Source organism: Pteropus vampyrus, unplaced genomic scaffold (genome assembly GCF_000151845.1).
Source record: "Pteropus vampyrus isolate Shadow unplaced genomic scaffold, Pvam_2.0 Scaffold580, whole genome shotgun sequence".
NCBI classification, from domain to species: domain Eukaryota; kingdom Metazoa; phylum Chordata; class Mammalia; order Chiroptera; family Pteropodidae; genus Pteropus; species Pteropus vampyrus.
In genome coordinates this window covers 607491-628499 of record NW_011889361.1, presented here as the reverse complement: position 1 = coordinate 628499, position 21009 = coordinate 607491, and the positions used below count along the sequence as shown (strand labels likewise).

Sequence of the window (21009 nt, the reverse complement as noted above, 5' to 3'; positions counted from 1 at the left end):
TCCTGACATTATTCTTATAAGCTTATTCTACTCTTTTATAGTCCTTTATTACATGCCCTCCTTCCATCTTTTTTCAAATGTTCTTTAAAAATCTGACCTTGTGAGAGATCTTTGTGCAGCTGTATTGGTTACTTAATTGTCACCCCTCTTTCCTTCCCGAGAGGATCATTGTGATTGCCGTTACAGTTGGACGTTTGGTAGCTACCCAACCTTCTAAAGCCATTTTCCCTTCTGATTCTCATTCCATTGAATCATGCCTCTTTTCTTTGAATTTTTTGAAGTCTGCCTTACCCTCTTTGATTACTCCAAACTCCAAAATGACATAGTAACTCTCTCTGAATGTTCCTATCGATTTTCATTTCACCAACTATTTTTTTCTTCTTGGTCAGAATTAGGTCCAGAGTTGAAGTTCCCCTAATTGCTTCCTCTACCATCTGGGAGATAAAATTGTTACCAAAGTAAGTCAAGAATCTGTCGGGTGCCCTGTTTCTAACCAAATGAGACTTCTAGCAGATATCTGGATGGTCGACACCCCCATCACCACACTTTCTTGCTTCTGTATGTGTATTGTGTTGTGACAAGGATGCATCATCTGTATCTTCCATCGAGCTGAGCAGTCTGTTCTGTACTCCCCAACCATTAGCACTTCTACTGCTCTTTCCTTTCTCCTTCACTCACAAGCTCTTAGCATGTTTCTACCCCAGACTCATGAGTTTTCATATAGATGTATGTTTTCTTGGCCATTAGTGCTACTCTGCCTCTCCTAAGATACTATATGAAATATAAATAAAGCAAGCAAGCTAGCCCCAACCTGTCTTGAGTTCCCAGCCCACCAACTATAATCTTATAGCTAATTCCTCTGACACTGTAGGTACCACTCAGTATTATAATCTCGATTTTCACTTCATTACCTTTGACCCATGTTTGTATGTCGGCATCTGAAGCCTTAAGTATTGCTTCCTGATACCGATTAGTGAATTACTGGGCAGTTTCAGTATCATTACTATTCTTTCAAGTCATATCTACTGCCCTCCCTAATAGTTGGTTTACAGCTTTTTTTCTGGGCATTTTTCTCCCTACCTCACCACATTCTGTTTAAAGCCCTATCTATCGATCAGTCCTGCCTGAAATTAGAGGAATTGACTAAAGAATTTACAAGACCCCTCCTCAAGGCTGAGCTTAACTAGTAACCCGAAACCTCACATGAGCCATAAGTTCAGCCTCCTTTTCCTAGCTGGCTGTTGCAGTTACATTTGGTATTGCTTTCTGTGTATTTTCTCTCTTGTGGTCTGATGGAGGTTCTGTTAATTAGGGAAATGACCACAAGAGAGGTAGTGGAGAAGAAGGAAACCAAAGGGGTCTGTGTGAATGAGGACCTGTGTGGTCTCGGCCTCAGCGTTTCCCTGTCACATTCCCTTTCTTTAGCAGTTGGGTTGTTCTTATATGATTTGGAAGGTTTAAATTTCCAAGAGTTCCCCCTGTTCATTAGTTAACTGCTTATCCTTTCCAGCTTCCTACCGTCGAGGGTTGTTGAAAAGATTAAATGAGATGATATATGTTAAGTGCCTGGTACAGTGCTTAATATATACTAAGCAACAAGTGTCATCTGTTATTGTCAAAGGCATGAGATTTAACTCTTGTTTGCTATTGAGGCTGAATAAAATTTGAGTTCTTTAGAAATAACACTGCCTAGGTTCTTCTAGTGTTCTTCCCTGACAGAAGATCAGGGCTAACTGTTGAGGCATTGCTTTTTTCAATGAGTGACATACTTGGTTTACTGAATCTGTATTTGAGGATCCTCTATGTTTAGTAAACAGAAGTCAACTTATATATAGTCTCTCTAACTTCGAGTGGTGGAAGGAGATATTTAAGAACAGCTGTTATCATTACCATCATTAGCTGACATTTATGGAGCATGTGCCACATGCTGGCTACTGTACTGAGCACTTACATGCATCACCTTACTTAACCTTCACAATACTGAACAGATTCCATGTCGTTCTCCATCAGGGAGGCAGAGTAATAACTTGCCCTGAGTGACACACTAATCAGGGGCGGAATCCATGTGTGAGCCCCATGCGCCTAACACCATGCATCCTACTTCTCAAGCTAAAATCCAGACATTTCTTTTGTATCATTATTTTGTGTCAACAACTATACACAAGGGTGCATGAACCAGTTGGCTACTCTGCATGTTTTGGCGTTAACTCCTTGCCCTTCTGCATGCACTCCTATAGCTATTACAATGTTCTTGAATTTGTAATTGATGGTGGCTATTATCTGAATGGACAGGTGTGCAACTGCTTATATTCTCTTGGCTGAAGAGGAAGCAACAACCATTGCTGAAGCAGAAAAGCTGTTTAAGCAGGCCCTGAAGGCTGGGGATGGCTGCTACCGGCGTTCTCAGCAGCTCCAGCATCATGGATCCCAGTATGAAGCCCAACACAGTAAGGTTTCCTCCAGGTTGCCGCATTGGGGATCAGAATTGTAACGTGGTTAATCAGAGCAGATTTTCAGGCTAGTTCAAAATGTGATTCTCCTAGATGGGAATACTGGTTTTTGCCTTTCTTTGCTTTTATTAATGTTTTCTTTCCCATGAGAGCACAATATGTAGTTAACGTACTGTTTACAGAAATGTTCAGATGCTCTTTTCTGCCCATAGATTCCTAACTCCAGAAATAAATGGTAATAACCTTTAGTGGTAACCTTTTTTCTCCCCAGAATCCTTGCAGATTTCTGTTTATCAGTTGCTTCTCTGCCTTATAACTTTAAGTCTTAATTTGGAAATAGGCCTTAAATTAGTGTTAACGTTAACAAAGGTTTTATCTTATGGGTCTTCTATGGCATGGATTGAAAGAGGACAATTAAGAATATAACAGTTATTGGTGATTGTCTCAGCATTTAGCTCTTATTTAGGAAGCATTAGTGTTGGTTTCCGGAGAGGAAGAGCCATGAGTTCCTAATTATTTATCTTTTTTACATTAAAAACAATGACTTCTTTTATTAAGATAACTCCTTAATATGAGACCTTTCACTTTAGTGCATTAAACTGAGAGTCAGTGGTATTTTGGGGGAATGATAATTTGTTATTTCTGAAATTCCCCGAGCCCTCCGACTTGTCAGTTTGTTGGTTGTTTAAGCAGAAATTTAGCAATTCTCATGAGAGGGAGTGTTTTCATCATTCATCCTAATTTTGAGTTGTTTCCTTAAGGTAGAATTTCTCTCACCTCCTCTCTCCTTCCTGCCACTTGGAGAGTAGGAGCATATCTCCTTCACATTTGAGATTATAAAATTAAATTTTAGTGTTAAACTTGGATTTGGTGCAGAAACTGAGTGCATTAGTCTCTATGACTAAGGTGCAGTGAAATCTTTGTATTATGTCTTGTGTATACATGAGTAGGTCCACACAACTCATTAATACACAGGTTTTTATTTTTATTCTGCAGTAAGTATGTGGTAATCAAGACTGTAATCACCATCTATATCTTGCTTCTTAAAAAATATGTATAACAATGAATTTTGAAGACATATTAGTAAATGTCTATCTCATGAGCTAAATGAGGATTAGTACATAAAATTGCATAACCTGTAGTATAATTTAAGACATTTTCTTTTTTTCTTTTCTTCTGTAAATTAAATCTTTTCAACCTATTGCCTAAATCTACCCCCAAAATATAATAACATCTTTAAAATAATTTGTAGGCACTTGGCAGATTTTCAGCACACATCTTGTTCTCATTGTTTAAAACTCGAAATGTTAGGACTTTAGTCTTAACATCTTTTAATAGCTGCATATTATACATGTACTTAATCTATAACAGGTGTGTCATATTTTTCTCAAACATGTAATTTTATTAAGGATTAAGCATATGCATGTTCTCACTGGTCTGGAAATATACCCAAAAAGACATATAATTAAATAAAAGATTAAGATAAAAAGTTGTTAATGTACTTTTTAAGAGCCATTTTGGTGACTATTATTATAACTATTTAGCCTGTCAGTGCTTTCTCTAACACTAGGGTAGTTTTTCATTTTGTTGCATACTCTATTGTCATATCTGGAATGTGTTATATTGCCATCTAAAATCGACTGCTTTGGGGACCTGGAGATGATTATGATGTCACTCGTGTTAGGGAAAGAATAATATAAAACAGAAGTTCAAGATGAGGCTTCTCCAGACTTAATGTCAAGAAGGAAAAAAAAATAGTTCATCAGGATGCAACCTGAAATTCACCTCTTGCATCTTCACCAAAAGCATGCACACTTAAAGAATGTGGAATTCTTGCTTGTAAACCACATGCAATGTGGGTATGTTCATTTTCCTAGCACTTTGTGGCAGATGATTTTATTTACCAAATATTTGACATCCTAACTCAAAAGCATGGATTAGGTAATCAGTCACATGATTTGACCTTTGAAAGTCTAAGTACTTTGATGATACTCTGTATGCATTCTAGCAAAGTTGGCAGTGCTCCTGGCAGTAAGGAGGATTCAAGGGGCAGGCCTTCTCTCCAGGGGTTTCCTTTAAGGGCATGGCAAATGGGCCTCAGTAGTTCTTCTTGCTGCTCAGCTGAAAGCTCTTATTTTTTTAAATTTTGGTGTTTTATGTCTCCCTTTTTAGGACGAGACACCAATGTCTTGGTCTACATCAAAAGAAGGCTAGCAATGTGTGCCAGAAGACTCGGGAGGACCAGGGAAGCAGTGAAGATGATGAGAGATGTGAGTTTGAATTTATGTTTGAGAGCAATAGCAATGCACCTGACTTAGAGAAGGAAGAGCCCACTGAATGGATGTAGCAGAGTGCCAATGATGGTGTGGTGGTCATGTGGGCATTGGAGCTAGACTGTGTGGGGGTTCAGCTCTAGCTCCCAACTTACTAGATGAGTAATCTTGGGCAAGTTACTCAACTTCTCTGTGCCTTGTTTCCGAATCTGTAAAATGAGGATAACAATAATAATAAAATATTAATACTAATTACTACTTAGGATTGTTACAAAGATTAAATGAGATAACACATGCAAAGCTTTTAGTATAGTGGCTGGCATATTGAAGAAATTGAAGAAATCTTAATAGATATCCTTATCGTTAAACCTTTGGGGCTGTAGCCAGCTGCCAACAATAAAATCAGCCATTTTAGTTAACTGATATTTTTTGCATGCAATTGTTAGGAAGAATTGAATAAACTATAGGTCAAATTGCTACCCTCAAATTTATTATTATAATCTAGCATTTCGCTAGATTTCTCAAATCAAGATGTTTTATTAGAAGTAGTCAACAGAAGAGAGGAAATAGAGTTGTAAAATGAAAGAGAACTAAGGGAGGTTATTATTATGCAGTTTTAAATAAAAATAGTGTTTTAAGGGAAACCAGTTGAGGAACTTTACTTCTACATTTTTTTAAAGTAAGAAATACTTTCTGTAAAGAAATCGACACCAGTGTCAACTGTATTTATAAGCCATTTTTTAAAAAACAATCTCAGAAAACTCTTGTCAACATTTCATTCTTTGCTATCTTCCCAATTAGGAGACTAGGCAACTAACTGCCCATTATAAAAATGGAAGAACCAAAAGGCAAGGTAAAAGTGGCATCTTGTCTAGTTCTCAGCTTTTGGATTTGAGAATGCAACTGTGTAAACCTAGTGGGTCTTTTCTCAGTTTGTCTCTAGAAGGGCAGTTCTTCATGTGAATTCCCAGTTATTCTGTGGAGGGCAGGGGCCTGCACCAGTTTCACCCCTGGTTATTTCTGCAAGTTGTAGCATGATGTGAAGGCCCAAGTAAGACCCATGCTTGGATTCTGGCAGCTCCATTAAGTAGCAGTGTAGTCTCTAGACCCGAAGAGGAACAAGAGGAAGAAGACTCTGAAGTCATTTTGTTTGACCGAAGGCGATAGTTGCTCCTTAGACAAAGCCACTACAAAGGGGATCTCTCAGGATTACATTTTTTTGGTTGCAGGAAGAATTTAAAGAAAGTTTGTTATAAAATATAAGTGCTAATTTTAAGAAAAAGAGATTTCTGCAGAGACATGAACTTGTCCTCAAACTTTTTAACTTGCAGAAATTTCATTCCTTGATATAGTGAAGGAACTACCCGTCCCTTTGGTTCTGAAAGAGCTGAGAATTTTATGAAGGACAGGGTATGTCTCTAACTTAACCTGGCTCAGCCTTTAATAAGGCGTCATATTTATTCTGTTCTTAACCTCGACAAGGCATGAATGGAGGAGCAGATTTTGGCGATTTTATTATATGCCTATGCAACTTCATAGGAAAATGAACTTGAATCATTTTAATTTCAGTTTTTTTCCTATCGATCTCATTCTGATGATCATTTTTAGTATTATATATAAAATTTCATATGATAAAACCAATACATCTTTACTATTGTTCGATTTTTGTTGGAGATTATTTTATATTTACAATTCCATTTATAGACCTAGTCCAAATACAGGTCTTGGGAGAAAGTCTGGGGTGCAGTGGAATAAGTGCGGGCAGGGAGTCAGAAAACCTAGATGTGAATTCAGCTTTCCTTTTCACTAGCTTCGTGACCCAGAGAAACTTGCTTCCCTTTTATGGGCTTTTCATTTGTCTTCTGTTAATTGGGGATAATGATTCTTACCTAAAACGGTAGTTGAGGGAGTGGTGGGGAGAATGAAATGGGATAATATGAAAACATTTGGCATATAGTAGACATGCTTACAACTTTTTCCCTTATTTTTTTCTACAAATCCTTAATTTGCTTGCCCATTTCTCTGATGGGCATATAAGGATATTTCTGATTTCTTTTTCTTGAATGAATCAGTCAAGCAATCTCTTTTTTCTTTCTGCATATATGTACACAAGTATTTATGTATGCATGTATCTATCTGTATTTATATGTGTTACTTTTCTAAAAAGTCTTATTATTAGAATACTGGTACATGTTGCTTTCTGTCTGCGTTTATAAAGCATCCAGTAGAGGTAGGCCCTACTGTCTTCATAGTCCTGCGAAAGACAGTGTCAGACATGCCGGAGATGTGTTTTGAAGAGAAATGTTGAAAGTACTCTTTCCTTCAGAAACTCCTGGCACCCAAACAGAGGAAGGGAGGCTAAGGAACCCTCTCCTTGTCTCTGTCCCAGCCTTGCAGGAGACAGTTGTTGGCTGGGCCTGGCTCCTCTCAGGTCACGGGGTCATGCATAAACAGAGACTTCACTGAGGGGTTCACTTCTTTAACAACATGCACATAAACCATCTTGCTGAGAAGCTTCCTCTGATAAAAGAGCACACTGGATTCCAGGCAGCCCTGCTGATAAAGCCTTTAGGCAGGAGTATCTAATTTTTTATTAAGACATAGCCATCCTTTTCCCCTATGCCCTGGTTGAAACTTTCCTAGAGCAGATTTTAAAGTGGCAATAGAAATGCTAGAGTCAGAAAGCCTTCTATGTAGAGAATAGACTCTCTAAAAAAATTTCTCTGGAAATCCGTTAAGGAAGAAAAAACTGTTACTTGGTGAGATATCACCAGTTTCCCTACCTTTTCGTAGTTTTCTGCGGACCTCTGAGTCATTCCCCCTCATTATTGTTTCACTCTGTCTCTGCCTCTTTCAATATCTTGTCTTCTCATTTGACATAGATCATTTAACCTTCTAAAAATATTTTATTTAGTTGATTTCAGGAAACCATGTCCTCTTACTTCTCCTAAAATCTCAGTCTTCTTGGCTAGATTCTCCTCATCTTCCTGACATCTAAAATTTGAAGTATCCCCTGGCCAGTCCTGAGCCTTCTTTCTATCTCTGTTTACAACCAGGGAAGACTGCATTCAGACTCAGAGTTTTAAATACCATCTAAATGCAAATTAACATTTCTATAGTGTTTACTGTGTTCTAGGCATTGTTTTAAGTGCTTTAGAAATATAAACTCTTAATTCTCATAACGACGCTTAACATAGGTCTTGTTCAAGATTACATAGCTAGTAAATATTTCTGAAAGTGTGGTCTACCAACTGCCTACATCAGAAGTACCAGGATGCTAATTGAGTACCTACTTCATAGGGTTGGTGTGGGGGTAAAATGGAATAATCCATGCAAAACACTTGGCACAGGACTTCATATATTTAGTGTTGCTTGTCTTATCATTATTGTCCAAGACATATTGTTAAATGAAAAGGAAAGACATAAATAATAGGTATAGTTTTATTACTTTTTTTTTTCTATTAAAAATAGATGTTGATATTGACCAGTGGTTCTCAAATGTTTTGGTCTCCGAACTCCTTTATAAAATTACTAAGGACCCCAAAACTTTTGTTTGTGTGGTTTATCTATTAACATTTACCATTTTAGAAACTAAAACAGAATTTTAAAAATAATTGTTTCAAAATAGCAGTTATAAATACATGTTAACACAACATTTTCATGAAAGATAATTGTTTTTCAAACAGAAAAATTTATAAGAAGGGTGGCATCGTTTTTCACTTTTGCAAATCTTTTAAATGTCCAGCTGAATAGGAGACAACTGGAGTCTCATATCTGTTTCTGCATTTAGTTTGTTGTGGTATCAGCCAACATGTGGCCTGTGAGAATGCCCCTGTTTAAATGCATGACAGGGTGAAAAAGTCAAAAAACATATTATGAAAATAGTTTTGAGCTAAGGACCCCCTGAAAAGGTGTTAGGACCCCCCTGACCATACTTTGAGAGCCACTGTATAAGCATAAGAAACAACCTTGAAATATAGAGAAAATTGTTAACAGTAAGATTGTAGCGTCTTTTTATTTTATGAATTTATATAATATTAAATTATAATAAGCATGTTATTCTTATTTTCTCATGATAAAAATAAAAGTAAAAAGACTGAGATCACTTTCAAAAAAGCTAAAAAATAGAATAGACAGGGAAATACAGATATTAAAATATTCACCCATCTAAAATTTTAGCTTAAAACCAACTCGTGATTTGTTTATGACTAGGTATATTCATTTCTTAAGAAAGTACCACAAACAGAGTGGTACTTAAATAAACGATTTAAACAGTTCTGGAGAACAGAAGTCTAAAATCCAGGCGTGAGCAGGCTGCTTCCTCTGAAGGCTCCAGGAAAGGATCTCCTTGGCATTCCTTGGCTTGTAGGTGCATCACTCTGATCTCTGCTCTGTCTTCACATGCAGTTCTCCCTGTGTATCTGTATGTCTGTGCCCCAATTTCCATGTTTTCATAAGGACACCAGTCTTATTGGATTTAGAATTGGATTGATGACCTCATCTTAATTTGGTTACATCCATAAAAACCCTATTTCCAAATGAGGTCATATTCAAAGGCGCCAAAAGTTAGGACTTCAGTATATCTTTTTAGAGGATACAATTCAACCCACAATACCAGGTCGTGTATAAAAGCAAAATATAGATACTCGAGTAGGCTGAAGACATGTTCTCTAGATACATGCCTTTGACTATGTCAAACCCATTCTCAGCCTGGCTAGTAAAGATAACTGCTAACCATCCTTCTTGTGTTCTTAGACATGGCTCTTTGTAAAAATTAGCCAGAGGAATCTGCAGTTACTTCATCCCTGGGCTTGTATCCTTACTGCATTTTCAGCATCTTCAGGGTTTTCAGTTTCGTGATCAGTAAGTTATATAATGAGTATTACTATGTGCCAGACATTTTGCTAAGAAGTTTATGTAGAGTATCTTTTTTAATTCACACAGACCACAGGTGTCCTATTAAGTTACAGAAATAATTTATAATTATTGTAGCAAGTCACAGGATAAGGAAGTTATGATATCCCCTCCACTCCTACCATGCCATCTCACTGAGGTAACCAACACTTGTGGTCCACTATATATCTCTCCACTCCCCTTTTTTTTTGCTCCTGCAAGTACATACCTGATCACATAAGGATTTTGAGCAGAGTTGATTTGTATCTTACACAAGTTTCCACGTGAGAATTAAGCTTTCAGGGGACTGCTCAATATCTGAGCATCTTTTGCGGGGCCTCCCTCACCAAAGAAAACATACAAGTTTTTAGATAATATAGTGCCTTTTCTCCTGACCTCTTTTTTTCCCACAATTATTTTTATTCCTATTTTCAGTTTTTAATCTCAAATCACTTACTCATCTGATCCCTTCATTAAGGAGAGATTAGGGCTAAATGAACAGAGAGAAGCAGATGTTTTGAGATGAATTTTAAAAGCATGCAAAAGGATAGTTAAAGTCCACTAGATTTTGAGCTTCTTGAGTGCTGATATGATACTTGTTTTTCTTGCATGTCCCCTTCTAGTATACTGCACGGTATCTTGTAGATAGACACACTTAATAAAATATTTGAATTGGTGAATCAGAGCAATGGCATACAAATTCCCAGTTAGAGCTCTGTACCTGTGACCTTTGATTCCTAGCTTCTTGTTGATTATGACACTTCGATAGTTGTTTAATTATACTGATTTTCTACCTTCCTTAGAAGTACTGCCATTTATTTTTAAACTAATATAAATTTGAATGAATTCCATTTAGAAAATTATTATAGGTGTTCATTATATATCACTGTAAGGTCATTAGAGGTATCCTAGTGTGTGAGTAATTGACCTTTGGGAATTAGTTTAACAGTATTAATAGTAATAGGGTGCCCTTTAAATGATTTGTGAAGAGGAGAACTTCTAACGAAAACATTAGAAAATATGTACCTCAGGGACTAATCAAAGCCTTTGGAGTATTAAGTACTGTTGATTTGCATTTTTAACTACTTATGTTCATGAAAAAAATCTTCATGAAATCAACAATTTGTAAAAGAGAACATTATGCCTTTCCCAAATTATTTTTAAAATTCATTTTTTAATTTACTAAAGATATTTTAATGTAAAATTAAGTTTTCTCAGGATATTTTAAACAACAATTTAAAATAAGATTTCCAAGCCAAGGAAACATGCTTTTGTCTTTAGTTTATTGATTTTTCACTTTTAAAAAAATATTTTTTATTTTTCAATTATACTTGGCATACAATATTATATTAGTTTCTCGTGTACAACATAGTGATCAGACATTTATATAACTCACAATGTAATCACCCTGATAAATCTAGTACCTGACACCATAAATATTTATTACAATACTATTGACTATATTCTTTACGCTGTACTTTCCATCCCCATGACTATTTTTTAACTACCAATTTGTACTTCTTAATCCCTTCCCCTTTTTCACCTCCTCCCACTCTGGCAACCCTCAAAATGTTCTCAGTATCTATGTTTTGTTTTTTTTTTTAATTTTTAAATTTTTTAAAAATTTTTGTTCTTTATTTTCCACATGTAAGTGAAATCATTTGGTATATGTCTTTCTCTATCTGACATACTCTACTCAGCATAATACTCTCTGGTTCAGTCCATGTTGTTGCAGATGGCAGGATATCATTCTTTTATTTATTTCTATGGCTGAGTAATATTCCATTGTATATGTGTACCACCTCTTCTTTATTCATCCATTGATGGTCACCCCAATTGCCTCTATATCTTGGCTATTGTAAATAATGCTGCAATGAACATATGGATGCACATGTCACTTCAAAGTAGTATTTTGGGTTTCTTCAGATAAATACCTAGAAGTGGGATCACTGAGTCTTTCTTTGTCTCTTGCTGTAGCTTTTGTTTTAAAGTCTATTTTGTCTGGTATAAGTATCGCTACCCTAGCTTTTTTATTTTTTGTTTCCATATTCATAAAATATCTTTTTCCATACCTCTTTGGGTTCATCTTTTGGGGGACCCTCTGAGCTTCCTGGGGTTGTATGTCTACTTCCTTCCCTCGGTTAGGGAAGTTTTCCATCATTATTTCTTTAAATAGGTTTTCAATTTCTTGCTCTCTCTCTTCTCCCTCTGATACCCCTATGATGCGAATATTTGTACGCTCAATGTTGTCCCAGAGGCCCCTTAAACTTTCCTCATTATTTTGGATTATTTTTTCTTTTTGCTGTTTAGATTGGGTGTTTTCTGCTACTTTGTCTTCTAAATCTCTGATTCTATCCTCTGCTTCATCTAATCTGTTGGTTCTCTCTAATGTATTCTCCATTTCAGTTATTGTATTCTTTATTTCTGACTATTTCTTTTTAATGTTTTCCATTTCTTTATTAATGTTCCCACTGAGTTCATCTACTCTTCCCCTAAGTTCATTGAACATCCTTATAACCAGTGTTTCAAACTCTGCATCTGATAAATTGCTCGTCTCCATTTTGTTGAGTTCTTTTTGCTGAAGCTGTGTTCTGTTCTTTCATTTGGGACATGTTTCTTTGTCTCCTATTATGGCTGCCTCCTTGTGTCTGTTTCTATGTTTTAGGTAGGGCCGCTATTTCTCCCAGTCTTAGTAGAGTGGCTTTATGTAATAGGTGTGCTCTGGGGCCCAATGGCACAGTCTTCCCTGGTCACCAGAGCCATGTGCTCAAGGAGTGCCCCTTGTATGTGTGTGCCTTCCTGTTTTAGTTGAGCCTTGGTTGCTGTTTGCATGTCAGTGTGAGGGATTGACCCTTGGGCTGATTGGTTGTGAGGACTGGCAGGGTGAAGGACTGACCCTACAGAGCAGGATTCACTTTAGTAGGGTTCTGGTGCCCGCCCAGGTTGCCCTTTAGGTACGTCCTCCTCAGATGCCATACTGGGTGGTACTCTGGTTCCTGCTTTGGTTGAAGCAGGCCACTGGATATGTTGGCCCAAACAGGCCAAGTTCAGCCTCAGCCTATGCACTTCCAATGTCACCTGGCAACAGTCACCAAGGAATTTGCAGGTGGCTGCTACCTGTGTTGGGCTTAGAAGTTCCTGGAGAGGCCAAGCCAGGAACCAAGGCCAACTGCTGCTAGTGCCAGGCTTGGGTATGGGGCAAGGGGTATGGGGCAAGAGGTACAAGGCCAGATGTTACTTCAGGTTTTGTGAGCCTTTGAAATATTTTAGGAAAGTCCACAGCATGAGCCAAGAAAGGCCATTTGTATGGGAAAAAAACCACTGGAGCCAACTTGGGTGGGCCCACAAGTTGAGAGAGGCGAGGTCTTAGGGAATCACCTAGGCAGGGTGACCAGTGTCAGCCAGGTTGAAGGAGACTCAGATATGGCAGCCACCTGCATCTGCAAATGGGGCAGGGGAGAGCTCAACAAAGAAACAGTTGAAACTGCTGGTACATCTGTCTGGGAGAAAGCTGCCCCTCCAGCCCCCACCCTGAAGTCAGCAATTCAGTTCCTACCCATATGTTCCTGGCTCTTTTTAGGCTGCTGCCCCAACACTGAAGCTCAGAGCAAGTGAGTCCGTCTGTGAGTAAGTCCGCACGCAGGCTCTTTAAGAGGAACCTCTGCAACTCCCACAGCCTTCTGTCTCACTCAGCCACCATCTCCACTGGTTTCCTCTTCTTGGCATTGGAACCCTTGGCTGGGGAGCCCAGTGTGGAACTGGGACCCCTCACTTTTCTGGGGGGACCTCTATAGCCAACATAACCCTCCTGATTTTCAATCACCACACAGGAGTGTGGAACTGACTGGATTTCCCATCTCTGCCTCTCCTACCAGTCTCGAGTTGGCCTCTTATGTATGTGCCCAGTTGTAGGACTTTTCTTCAGTCAGACCTCAGGTGACTCCCAATGATGGTTGTGCTATAGTTTTGTTATAATTCTGATGTGGTCATAAGAAGCATCTACCTTCTATGCCATCTTGACTGGAAGTTTAAAATTCACTTTAAGCAATATTCTACAAAATAAATTCTGCTCATTGTACAGGTGAAAAGATCTTTTTATTTTGTTTATTCATTTATTTTTTCTTTAGATTCCACATATAAGTGAAATTGTATGGTATTTGTCTTTCTCTGACTTATTTCACTTAGCATAATACTCTCTAGGTCCATCCATGTTGTAACAAATGGTAAAATTTTGTTCTTTTTATGGCTGAGTAATATTCCATTATATATATGTACCATATCTTCTTTATCCAGTCATTCATCGATGGGCACTTATGTTGTTTCCATATCTTCCTCATTGTAAATAATGCTGCAGTGAACATAGGAGTGCATATATCTTTTCAAATTAGTGTTTTGGGTTTCTTCGGTTAAATATCCAGAAGCAGAATTGCTGGGTCATACGGTACAAAATAAATGAACAAATGAAACAGAAACAGACTCATAGATATAGAGAACAAACTTATGGTTGCCAGATAGGAGGGGGGTTGGGGAACTGGATGAAAAAAATGAAGAGATTAAGAAGTATAAATTGATAGTTACAAAATGGGCACAGGGATGTAAAGTACAGTATAGAGAATATAGTCAATAATATTATAATAACTGTGTGTGGTGCCTAGTGGGTACTAGACTTATCTGGGTTGGGGGGATTGCTTTGTAAATTATATAAATGTCTAACCACTATCATGTATACCTGAAACTGACATAAAATAATATTAAATGTAAACTCTAATTGAAAAAGAAAAAAAAAAAAGAAAAAAGATCTTTTTAAAAGGAAAATTCTAAGTGAATATATTGAGGGTTAATTTCCATTCCCTTTAATCTCTTTTTGCTCATTTTTAAATCCTCTAATTTTGTTCCTTTTTTCTCTCTGCTTTTCTATTCTACAAGTCACATTATTTCCCTTGTATACAATATTTCTTTTCTTCCTCTTAAAATTGTCATGAATTATTATGGATAACTTGGTTGATAAATTGATTTAGAAGATGTTAAGCTTGATAACTGAAGGAAGTAAAGTACCATTATGTGGGCATGGGGGATGGGAAGAGTAATATACTCATACCTTCAAGCAACCAAGTATCACTTGGTCGCAGTTACTACTTTCAAGCCTTTAAGATAATCAAATGTATCATTGAACTAAATACAAAGTATACAATGAATTATATTAATTCCTAGTAAGTGTTCCTGAAATGATTGTTGGCATGTTTCTAGATTATGTATTTGTTATGGTTACAAATAAAGGAAAAGTGAACCTTGAAAACAAATACTATAAATAATAACTCACTGACTTTCAAAGTTAGACTTTATGCGAACACTTGCTTTCTTTTTTATCATAATTTGCTTTTCTTTATTTGCCAAATATGTTAAATTGACTTATTTAGTAAATTACTGGCAATTAGTGATTTATATAGAAAGAAAAAGTGTTTAGTTAATATAGCAAATAATAGACATTAATTGATTTACCTTGTTGCATCAGTAATGATGAAGCATGGTTTTATTAGCATTGTACTCCTATTGTATTATATAAAGTGAAAAGCAGGTGGCAAATAATCCCAGATACAGATGAGAGTTTTAGCTAGAAATAGAGTTACTTTATTTACCATTGGGTATTGTCATTCACATGAAAGTCTTACTTGTGGCATAGTAAGTAACAACTGATAACCTGAACTGTCACTATCAGGATTTTCATATTCTGGGCCCACATTTTTTAATGTTCTGAGTAGTATCCACTATGGAGTAGAGCCTTCAGTGTGGATGGCTAGCTCATGAGCAGTTCTAGACATATGCCTGTCATCTAGGAGATTGATTTAGCTTTCTTTCTCCAAATTCCTGTTCTTGACCTTTTTTGCCTGGTATTGGTCTTTGGCTTCTGCTTCTCAACTATGTCTATAACCGTTTTTTCTCTTGGATTCATCATGCAGTTCTGTATTTACCTTCCTAGGACTTTACCCTGGTTTTATTCAGCGGCTCCAGTCATGCCCACTGGTTTCACATCTTTTCTATTCATTTTTACCCCACAACCCTGATTTTGATCTTCTTATACCCTCTTTGCACCAAACCATCTAGTCATTCATCTATTTATTCATTCAGTGAAAATGAATTGAACATGCGTTCCATGCCAGTCCCTGTCCTAGGTGATTGGTCTAATCAGTGGATACCCCTGACCTTATACAATTTATGTTATAGCAAGGCGAACAGACAAAAGGTAATAAACATAATAAGCATGTATTTTATAGTATATTGATAAGTGCTGTGGAAAAATAATAAAGTACAACAAGATAAGGAGGATTAGGACAGCCAATGGGCAGACAGTGAGTAGGCCATAGAAGTCACAGTTTTAATAGGATGATCAGGTAGGTATATGTGAGAGAAAGGGTGACGTTTTAGCAAAGACCAAAGGAGGTGTGGTGTGGAAGTTGGTCATGTGATACATGCTCAAAGGCCCTGAGGCAAGATTATATATGCCTGGCATGCTCAGGTAATAGCAAAAGAGTCTTGGGTAGATGGAACTGAGTAATACCAGGGGAGGAAGGGTTGGGTTACAGATCGTGTAGGATTTATCAACTGTAATAAGGTCTTCAGCTTTTACCCTGGGTAAAATGGGGGAACCTTGCAAAGATTTGAGCAGAAGAGTGATATGCCCACTCTTAATTTTTACAGGCTGCTGTGTGGCAAAGGAGAAGAAGGGAAGTCAATCAGAAGGCTCTTATATTAATCTTGGTGAGAGACAGTGGTGGCTCAGGCCAGAGAGATAGCAAAACAAGTGGTGAGAAGTGGTCAGATGCTAGATATATTTTGAAGGTAGGACCAACAGAATTTACTGATCAATCAGTGTGTAGTGTGAGAAAGAGAGAAATCAAGAATGGTTCCAAGGATTTTTCTTTGGGAGTAGAAGAGTTTCCATCGGCTAAGATGTGGAAACCTGCAGGAGGCACAGGTGTTTTGGGAGGTTAGGAGTTCAGTTTTGAACAGGCTGTATTTGAGTAAGCACATATGCATTTTTATCTTAAATAAGGGCTTCATGATTTTTTTGTGGACCATAACAAAAGTTTGCTTTGTTGAGGTGATGAAGCCAAAAAATGTAATGGGGCATCTTGATTTGGTAGAATTCTTCTATATATATTTTGGTGAGGCACTCCTTGTAGTACCATTTGTTTTGAAAATGCCAGGAAGATAAAACTTGGTTGATTTCAGAGAAACCATGACCATAACAGTCTTGCAAAATACATAATGCTGTGGCATACATGTATTTCATTTAAATTCTATAGATTTTCTCTTTTTCTTATTTTCACTCAACACTTTTTCAAGTCTATCCATTTTTACACTATGTACCTTTAGTATACAATTCCTAGTTTTTAACTGCTACATCATATTTCAAATTATGCTCTTACTGACTTAACCTTTCCCCTAAAGAAAGACCCCCAGGTTGCCTCCAACTTCCCATTATCCCAGCAGTGCTGCAGTGAACATCCTTATAGACATGTGAGAAGCTCTCACTAGTGTGTGTACCTAGGAGTGGGATTGCTGGATATGAGGGTAAATGCATGTTTGATTTCAGTGTGCTCTGCCAGTACACTCTCCAGAATGGCTGCCTATGATTGTTTAAATTCTCATCAGCAGTACATGACTGTGCCATGTATCTCAGTACTAGGCTTTTCTGAGCATTGTATATAATATATATATATATTTATTTTTCAAATTTGTTTCACATAGCTTTCATAATGTTATTTCATAATTTAAAAAATATTATTTCTTTTCTCTTTTCATTTTGTATTGTTTATTTGCCTTTTTTTATTATTTTTCTCTGATTAATCTTGCCAGAGATGTGTCTATTTTATTAGTATGTTCAAAAGAACTAACATTTGGTTTTGTTTATTTTCTCAACCTTTTTCTCCGAGTCTTTTCTGCCCATATTTGTACTGTTTTGTTTCTTCTCTTTCCCTTCAATTCTTTTGCCTTTTTTCTTTTTTTTTTTTTTACCAATTTCTTAAGTTGAACATTGAACTTCATTTGATTTGAAGTATTTCTTTATTCCCTAGTAATTTCATCTTAGCCTATGTTATATTTTTAGCCCCTTGTCATTAATTTATAATTGTTTTTTTTCATCCTGCTTAGAGAAAATAGATCATATGATATTGATTTGGGGAGAATTTATGGAGGCTTCCTTTGAAGCTTGGTACATAGTCACTTTTCATAAATGTTATATCTGTGTTTGAAAGGAACATGATCCCTGTTGGTTATAAAAGTCTCTCTCTCTCTCTCTCTCTCTCTATATATATATATATTTACTAGTTTGAGTTTATTAACCATGTTGTTCAAATCTTCTGTGTCTTTGCTTATTTTGTTTGCTTGTTCTATCAGTTTCTGAGAGAGAGATGATAGAACATTCACTTCCAATTGTTTATTTACCTGCTTTGTTCTTCAATTAATTATTGCTTTATATATTTTCGGGCTATATTGTTTGGTGCATTTATGTTGATTATTATTCTGATGATATATTATTAAGACTATACAGTGCTCCTCCTTTGTCCCTTGTATTTTTCTGCCTTGATTTTCTTTTTTTCTTGTATTAGTAAGATGGGCTACTCTAGCTTATTTGGATTTAGATTTGCCAAATATTATGATCAAATATTATGATCATACTTCTATAACTTGTTGATTGACCATTTTGATCTGTAACGTTTTTGCTGAATATTGTCTTTATTCACATCTGAGAGTTTTGTACTTTTGGTTAGTATGTTTTCCCATTTGTATTTATTGTTATTATTCTTCTGTTTAGTCATTTTTGCTGTCTTTCATGTTTTGTATCTATTATATTTTCCTTCTTCTTTTCTTTTCTACTGAATAGATCTCCTGGTTCGACATTTAAAAATTCTATTTTATTCTTCTCGTGGTCTCTATTTACTAAGACCCATACTTATATTTATTTTTCTTGATCAGTTATTAAGCTTAACAATATCTATATGTTCTTCCCAAATTATAGTTAACTTACTCTGTGTCTGACCTCTGTCTAGACTCACACAGCAATCAGGGAAATTCATAAACAGATTTTCCTTCTTTGTGATGTGCAGGGAGCACTGATGTCTGAGTCTATGCTCACCTGGCTGGGCTGCTTCTACAACCAAGAGCCACTGAAGCTGTTGACTTCTTTAGTGAACAGATAGATGATCACAGGAAACAAACATATTGGCTGACTTGAGCCAGGAACAGAAACCATAAAGCAGGCAAAGCCAACAATGCATGTGATGACCAGAGAGGACAATGAGTTGGCTCTCGTGGGTTTCCTTTTTAGATAACCTGTGCAAAAGCATTGAAAGTATCTCCTTCCGGAGCAGTTGTCTGTCCTACTTATTAAGAGCAGATACCCTGATAGCCTTCCCCTTCTCCATGGACTTGGGGACTCTACTTTTGTGATGCTAGAGTCCACTGGTACACAAGATTACTTTCTGAGATCTGAGTCTCTTAAGACCATTAAATGCGAGCTTAATATCTAGTAGGCACCTTGGTAGACTCTCCCACCAGTAAAATTTTTACTGCTTTGGTAAAGGAGTTGCCGTTTCTTTTCCTACTCCCAGACACCCTTGACTCTTCTCTTTGCTTTACCTTACACATTTAGTTAATGTGTGCAAGCCCTGTTGGCTCTAATGCCAAAAATGGACACAAAGTCTATTCACCTCTTTTTAGCTACACTGCTGTGATCTTCATTGAGGTCACCATTATCTTTCAAATGAACTATGCAGTTAGTTTCCAGGCTTCCTCTGTGGCCCTCTAGAGTCCCTTCTACAGAAAGTAACCAAGTAACTTTTAAAAACTCAGATCAGGTCATATCACTTTCCAGTTAAAAAGCCTTCAGTGATTTACTATTGCATTTAAAATAAGATGCAAACTCTTTATATGGCCTGCAAGGCCCTACATAATCTGTTCCCTGCTTATTCTTCCAAACTCAGCATATGCTACTCTTTTGCTTACATACTAGGCTGTAGCCACATTGAGTTTCTTTTGGAGTGTGCCAGATTTGCTTGCTTCTTTCTTAGGGCATTTGCACAGACACTTCTCTTTACCTGGAATATTCTGTTTCAGATTCTCACTTGACTGGCTCCTTTTTGTCAGTTAGGCTTAGCTGAAATAACGCCTTCAAAGGGTTTTCCACAATACCCAGCTGACAGAGTACTATCCACAAAAATATACACTCATACATACTCATGTACTCTCTCTCACACACATACACACACTCATATACATACTATCATTCTCAGTCAGATTATTGTCTTATTTTTCTTTCACTTTTAAAATTATCTCATTTATTTATTTGTTTACTTATGTATTATATATATCCCACCTCCACTAGAAAGTTAACTCCACAAGGACTTCATCTTATTCTCTGGCACATGATAGCTACTCAATTTAAGTTTTGCTGGATGGATGGATGGATGGATGGATGCCTCAGTGAGGAGTAGACAAGAGCACGTCCTACCCCACACCCCACCAAATGCAAAAATAAGAAGACTTGACTGAGAACTTATGACTCCCAACATTAAAAGTTCTTTTCCACCCAGATTAAATCTTCAGTTTCTTTAGCAAGCACTTGTCTGATTATATAGTAGGCAGTCAGTTTATTTTCATTGAGAAGGCCTGTTCAGCTCAGTTGTACAGTAGTCAGGTGTTTAGTTACTTGTAGTTACTGCCTGACCACCACTCCTGCCCTCTGTGTCTGCCAGCTCCAGATTTGGAGACTGTCTGGGACTCTTCTCAGAACAGCTGCAGCTTCCTCAGCTTCTTTTGCTATGGTTTAATCGAGTCCTATTTGCAGTTTGTCTTAGAGAAATTTCTCAAAATCTCTTGTTCAATGACTCTACCAGCCTATTCTTCCCACTCCTTTTGCTGTTTTCATCACAGGTATATATTTGTCTTCTTTTGTACCACTTGCCAGTCATTTCAGGATATGTTTTGGGGGGTTAGGGTGGAGAGGAGGTAGACATGTTTGTTCAGTCTTCTGTCTTAACTTGTAAGTCCTTTAATGAGTTATTTTTCTACAGTATTGAGATGCATAAGGACTTGTTGAGTAGACTTGGAGTTTATGTGCTAATAAATAACTCAGGTGTTATTACAAGCAGGGTAATTTATTTAGACTTTTCACTAAAGATTAAGAGTTAATTTTGTCCTGCTGCAACTGAGTACATGTCTCTTTCATAAAAAGAGAAACATCACTCCTGTCTTGTACAGTTTTTTTTTTTTTTTTCCCAATCTTGCCCTCTACTCTTCAGTAATGGAGATACAATCACATCCAAATGCTCTGGATTTAATTTAATAGATTCTGGTAAAACAACCTCAAGTGGATTCTAGGTCCAATCTGAGAG

The 21009-nt window shown here is 37.0% G+C and overlaps 1 protein-coding gene across 2 annotated transcripts in view; it reads left to right on the top strand.

Moving 5' to 3' along the window:
• Window positions 1–324: 324 nt before the first annotated feature.
• Window positions 325–21009, top strand: part of ST7 (suppression of tumorigenicity 7) — an 82270-nt gene continuing 61585 nt past the window's right edge. The window contains exons 1-4 of one of the 2 annotated variants that reach the window (XM_023525605.1): window positions 325–458; window positions 2293–2447; window positions 4623–4720; window positions 16313–16372. In XM_023525605.1, the coding sequence (XP_023381373.1) occupies window positions 340–458; window positions 2293–2447; window positions 4623–4720; window positions 16313–16372 (432 nt within the window). In that variant the 5' untranslated portion in view covers window positions 325–339. The remainder of the gene's footprint in view (window positions 459–2292; window positions 2448–4622; window positions 4721–16312; window positions 16373–21009) is intronic. The other variant, XM_011384442.2, reaches the window with a different exon arrangement.